The sequence below is a fragment of the Egretta garzetta genome, unplaced genomic scaffold, assembly GCF_000687185.1.
Source record: "Egretta garzetta isolate BGI_Z169 unplaced genomic scaffold, ASM68718v1 scaffold324, whole genome shotgun sequence".
NCBI classification, from domain to species: Eukaryota; Metazoa; Chordata; class Aves; order Pelecaniformes; family Ardeidae; genus Egretta; species Egretta garzetta.
The window spans coordinates 13,899-19,907 of record NW_009259426.1 but is presented as its reverse complement, the minus strand read 5'-3'; the positions used below and the strand labels follow the sequence as shown (position 1 = coordinate 19,907).

The window sequence follows — 6,009 nt, the reverse complement described above, 5'->3', positions numbered from 1 at the left end:
AGCCTTGAGCGTAGCGAAGAGAAGGGCGACAGAAAGGAGGGAGGGTGCCCTGCGAGCGGTGCCAGGGGGAGCCAGGAGGCAGCTGGGGAAGGGGACGGCCAGCACTGCCTTCCTGGGAGAGCCGGGCATTTCCCAGGCACAGCTGTCCCCGTGCCATGTCTGAGGATCTGTGTTATTGGGTCCTCTCCCCTGCCACTAGCCCTAAATAAATATTTCAGCAAAAGCTCATTAAATTCTCTCATGCTCTGTGTCGCGCCGCTTTGAGCTGAAGGGGAGCAGGGAGCAGGACGGCTGCAGGTCTGGGACGGCAGCGGGGCCAGCCCCGGCCCCCCACCTCCTCTATTTACCCCCAAAAAAGCAGCGAGCGCCCCCCACCCTCGTTGTGTCTCATCCCTGACAAAGAGGGCCTGGCCCCTGCAGCTGGGGGGGCCGATGAGCATCTGCGACCTTACCTGCTGCCCTTCGGAGACACAGAAATACAGAATCACAGAACCATTGGGGTTGGAAAAGCCCTTTAAGATCATCAAGCCCAACGTTCCCCTAACCCTGCCATCCCACCACCAAACCCTGTCCCTAAGCACCGCGTCTGCCTGGCTTTTAAATTCCCCCAGGGCTGGGGAGATGGTGCCCCCCAGGGCTGGGGAGATGGTCCCGCCAGCCCGGGGCGGGGGAGATGGCCCCGCCAGGGCTGGGGAGATGATGCCCCCCAGGGCTGGGGAGATGGTCCCGCCAGGGCTGGGGAGATGGTCCCGCCAGGGCTGGGGAGGGGACCTGAGCGTGTCCCAGCCTCCCAGCCCTGCTGTCTGAAATCGCAGCCTAAGTCGGGACAAGTTTCCCCCGTGTTTAATCTCACTGACAAAACTGTGAGTCTTGTTTCTGGTCTCAACTTGTTCCAGCTGCTGCAGCAAAACATTAGGGCCAAAAACCCCAGCCTTGGGGAAGGTCTCCTTTCGATGGCTTGTAACTGGAGATCAGGTCACCTCTTACCCATGGCTATGAGATACGAGAGCAGCACCCTCACTAAACCAAAAAACAAACAAAAAAACCCCACCCCAAACCAACAACCAAACCCACCCCAATAAAAAAAAGGAAATAATCATTTAAAAAAGGAAATAATAATTAAAAAAAGAGCAACACCGATACAGGCACCAGACCTGGAGCTGCACGTGCTCTCCCAGCTACAGAAACATTAGCAAGAGAAGAGGTGGGAAGGAAACTCAGCCCAGCTACCTCTGCAGGACGTGGCACCAGCTGCAGTTGAAGGTCAGCTCCGACGTCACGCACATCTCGCAGCTCTGATGCTGGAGACAAGCTGTAAAAGAGAGAGGAGGGACGTACCAGCGGCACGCCGGCGTCGCAGGGGCGCGAGGCGGCACGCGCCACGGGCTGGGGCCACGGGCAGAACCAGCCTCACCAGCCCAGTCTCCAGCCCGACCTCTCCCTGCCGTGGACCTGCAGGACAGGGCAGCGCCCTTCTGGCAGGAGGGGGCTCCCAGTCCATCCGTAAATGGCTTCCCATTCTGGTGAGCCGGGAATTAAAACACCTCCGATGCCATTTCTGATCGCACAGAGGGTGTTTCCCAGAAGGAAGGAAGCAATCCCGACAGTTTAACCCGCGGCTGCTATAGCCGTACTAAGTCATTCTGCAAGACTGTCTCCAGACTGGAAAGGACGAGCTGCTTGTAGCGTCCCACCATTTGCTCATCACCCTGTCTAGAAAAGATGGCCAAGAGGGCTTGTCTGCAAAAAAAAAGGCAAGGCAGCCAGCGGTTTTAACAAGCCCCTTGGGAGCCCCTGACGGCCCGCAACGGCAGAGCCGAGAGCTGATCCGGTGCCGGGAAATACCGAATGATGAAGGCAGAACAGGAGAGGTTCACGTCCTGCATCAGCGCGCAGGCTCCCAAAAAGCAGCAGCATCCCCACCGCCCCAGGGCGCCTCCATCCCGACCCAGGCGCTCCACCGCTTCTCCACCCATGGGCTCCCCGTGGACCCCTCGCACTCGAGCAAATTCACCACCGCTCCTACCCCAGACCTCCCAGACCAGGGGCTGCCTACATTTTCCTGGTGTCCTCCGGTCCCGATCCCCGCTTTTCCCAAGCAGGCTGCCACGTGGAGGCAGCGAGCAAGCGGGGACCTCCGGAGAAGAGGCAGAGGCTAACCCAGTTCCTCCACATCTGACCTGAATAAGGCCAAAAATTAAACCCCCGGGAGAAAAAGGGGGAGCCTGGTTCTCCCTAGCTCCGTGGCTCCCCTGGAGATGCTGCTCTCAGTACCCTAGCTGCTGGGGAAAAGCAAACCAGCAAGTCTTAAGGAGGGGAAAAAAAGAAAAATTATTGCAGGCGGCTTATTTATGATCTGCTTTGCAGTAACCCTGCCTGCTGTTAAAATTGTCATAAAAAACCCTGGGGAGACCGTTTAAATGCATAACCTTGGTACCTTCGTGACAGATTTACTCTCTGCTCTGTATTTACGGACCGCATGACAACTCTTCCTCATGCGCATGTGTCCTTGGAGCCGAACACTAAAAATGTAGCTGTTTAACAGGATCCTCAAGAAAATTCATCCGAGTGTGGAGGCGTAGAAAATGTCTTGTAGACAGACCTGACATGAACCAGTGTCCAGCAAAATCAGCTGCAGCTTATGGAGCACAGAGAAGGAGTTTTCAGCGGCTGGATGGGCAGGAGATAAGGAATCGAAAGTACTGGGGCGAGAGGAGAGCCACTGGTGAGCAACAGGAGCCACTGACCCAGCTGTGTGCCAGGATGGTGCTGGCGGAGCAGCCCGGAGCGCAGCTTGGGACCGCAGCACGCGGCTCCCGGGGACGTCACGGCTGGCACCACCGCTCTCGTCGCTCAGCCGGGGAGCGCTGAGCAGATCGGGTAGGGCAGAACTGCCTGCAGATCCCTCCTTTATCAGCTTCGGCCCTGCCAGCTGGGCTTTGCTGCATCCCAGGCTCCCGGCTTGGCGACGGAGCAGCCAGGCTGGCACACACGTGGGATCTGCTGTTGGCTGAGGTCGACTCTGAGCCCATAAATCCGGACAGGGCCGTACGCACGAGATGCTCAGCGACAGCCACATACACAGGCAGAACAACTGGGGGGACCCCAGGGCTGGGGGCTGATAGCCCACCCACCCTCCATGGCTCGGGCCATGGCTCCGTGGCTCAGGCTATGGCTCCGTGACTCCACGGCTCGGGACATGGCTCCATGGCTCAGGCAATGGCTCCGTGACTCCACGGCTCGGGACATGGCTCCGTGGCTCCATGGCTCGGGCCATGGCTCCACGGCTTGGGCGCAGGGTCGGATCCCAGCCACCAGGTGATGGATGGCAGCCATGCACCCTTCCAGCACGCTTTGAACCTGCCCCCCCCCCAGCCTTGGCTCCCCCTTTGCCTGTGAACAGGCAGTGGTTGTAGCTGCTGGGTAAAACCACGGGTGGGAAACACGCACCGGGACACCACGCCAGCCTCTCTGACTTACTGGGCAGCGGGGTGAACTCCACGGCCGACATGTTGGTGATCTTGCTGGTGTCCAGCTCCACGCGATGGTATTCGTAGATGGTCCGACGGCGGGACTCTGAAACACGGAGCCTTGGCTTTGGGCTGGCCACAAGCCCACCTTGTGCCCCCTTCCCCAGCCTGCAAAGGGCTTTTCCCCCACCCCCCCCCACCCCGCGTGAATCCCAGGGTGTGCAGGGAAGGGTTGTGGGGCTGCTGCTGGCTCCCAGCTGAAAAGCAAAGGTCTCGGGGTGGTTCCTGTGGGAGAGGACAGTGCTCAGTGGCCGCCAGGCTGCAGGAGAAGCAATGCGGGAGGTGCTGGTGGGGAGGAAGGGTGCGAGGGCACGGAGCTCCCCTTCCCCGTTTTGCTAGAAGGAGCTTGGAGCTCTGTCCCCTTCTCCCTGACCAGAGACTCCCGAGATGGACCTGGTCCAGCCCTGCACCGCTCTAAACAAACCCGGAGCTGCACAACACATTGCTCGTCAGTGACTCACGGGGCTGCGAGCCTCCCCCGTGCGCAGCGCTCGCCCGGAGCTCCGCACCGCTCCCCAGGCTCCTGCTCGGCAGCGCCTTCCTCCCAAACCCTCCGCCTTCCCCCACCGCCTCGCCCCTTTCCTTCTCTTTCCCCTTCATCCTGGGGGGCCAGAGGGGTCTATCCCGGATTCAGGCTTCTCCCCAATTTTCTCCCAGCATCTGCCGCTCATTGACACGGTGACACCAGCCAAGATGCTTCCCTGGCTCGGTGCCCCTGCGAGGACGATCAGACCTGTCCTTCCAGCACGGCCGCGCCCCTCGCTCCTCTGCCCTGCGCTTGGAGACCAGCGGATGAGCAGGATGGAGCCCCCTCCCCTCCTACCCCCTCCCCTCCTTCCCTTCAAGCCTTGTTTCTTTGCCTCGTTAGCTTTTTTCATCCCCAGTTCTTGCATTTCTTCTCCACCCGCTTCCCCTCACACCCCCCGGGGCACGTGGGGGGGGTACAGGCAGGGGTCAGCAAGCCCATGGGGATGGAGAGCACCAGCCTGGTGAGGAGGAGCGGCACCACCCAGCCTGGCCAAGGCTTCTCCACAAACTCTTGTAAACGGATAATAAACGAGGGCCAGATGGCAGGCTCCATAAATAACAAGGAAAAGCAACCGCGCCGGGTGGAGGCAGGAGCGAGGTTGGGCTCCTCCTGACGGCGGTCCAGAGCCGCAGCAGCGCGGCTTGTAGGCTCCCCTCAACCCCCACGCCTACAGGAGCGAGGCACCCCGCGCCCTGCAAGCCTCTCGCCCATCTGCAGTCTCGTTTGCAACCGTTCTTCCCCTCCTCCTCATCAGCTGGAAACCAGGGAAGCGATCGCTTGGCTGCGCACCGCGATTCTGAGCGCGCCGGGCGAGGAGCACGAAGCCCTTTTGCCTGCAGCACGGTGCCAAAGCACACAGCGTTCGTGGGCTGGGGCCATGCTGACCTGGGGGGGCCGTCCAGAGCACAGGGCTGTGCCATGGTCCTGGCCGTGCAGAGATGGGACGGACCCCAGGAGGGACGGACCCCGGGAGGGACGGACCCCGGGATGCGGGACACGAGGAGCATCCGTGCAGCCGAGCTCCGCACACCTCCTGACGCTCCTTTGCTCCCCGCCGTGAAGCCAAGCACCCTCATGTCTTGAAGTGCCCAAAGACAAGGACGCCTCATCTCTCCTTCCCCATCTGCCCCCCTCTCCCAGCCACGATGCCAGGGGAGCCTCGGTTGTCCCCAAGGGAGGGACCACCCGCTCCCCCCACCCCGGCAGCTGCCTCCCTGAATTTCTCAAGCGCAGCGACTCACCAGGCACATCGGGAGATGGGTTGAGGATCATGAAGGCATCGGAGAGGCCAGCTTTCACGGGGTGCTGGGTGGCACTGATCTGCAGGACCGGCACGGGGATCTGCAGCCAGGGAGAGAGGGCGTGATGGAGCCCAGCCCTGCCCAGGCTCCCAGTGCTCCCGCAGAGGTCTCCAATGCTTTGGTGGCACTGGGAATGCCCAGGCTTGGCGTGTGAACAGTTAAATACCAGATCTCCTATTACCAGACCCACGGGAACCCCTCGCAGGGACCCTCCTGCCGTGCCTTCCCCAGCAGCACCATCATAGAATCATAGAATTGTTGAGGTTGGAAACCCACCAAGCCCAACCGTTCCCCTACCCCTGCCATCCCACCACTAAACCCTGTCCCTAAGCACCTCATCTGCCCGGCTTTTAAACCCCTCCAGGGATGGGGCCTCGACCCCCTCCCTGGGCAGCCCCTTCCAGAGCCTGAACATCCCTCACCTCCTTGTACCCGAAGACGATTCTGCCGGTGCTGTGCAGGGCCGCCTGGAAGGTGAAGCTGCCCATGTCCTCCTTCCCCTGAAGGTAGACCTTGTCCCACTGCACCACAAAAACCGTCCCTGGGGGAGACACCAGAGCGGATCAGTCCTCTCACCTCTCCTCGCCCCACGTCGCAGCAGCCCGACCTCTCCTCTTCTGTTGGTGACGCTCCAAGTCACCTCATCCCC

At 60.8% G+C, this 6,009-nt stretch overlaps 1 protein-coding gene across 1 annotated transcript in view; it reads right to left on the bottom strand.

The window, feature by feature from the left end:
* PLXDC1 (plexin domain containing 1) overlaps positions 1–6,009 on the bottom strand; it is a gene marked incomplete at its 5' end in the record, with an annotated part of 21,527 nt that overhangs the window by 13,999 nt on the left and 1,519 nt on the right. The window contains 5 exons of the mRNA XM_009637030.2: positions 429–440; positions 1,231–1,312; positions 3,481–3,576; positions 5,301–5,400; positions 5,783–5,901. Coding sequence (XP_009635325.1) covers positions 429–440; positions 1,231–1,312; positions 3,481–3,576; positions 5,301–5,400; positions 5,783–5,901 — 409 coding nt within the window. The remainder of the gene's footprint in view (positions 1–428; positions 441–1,230; positions 1,313–3,480; positions 3,577–5,300; positions 5,401–5,782; positions 5,902–6,009) is intronic.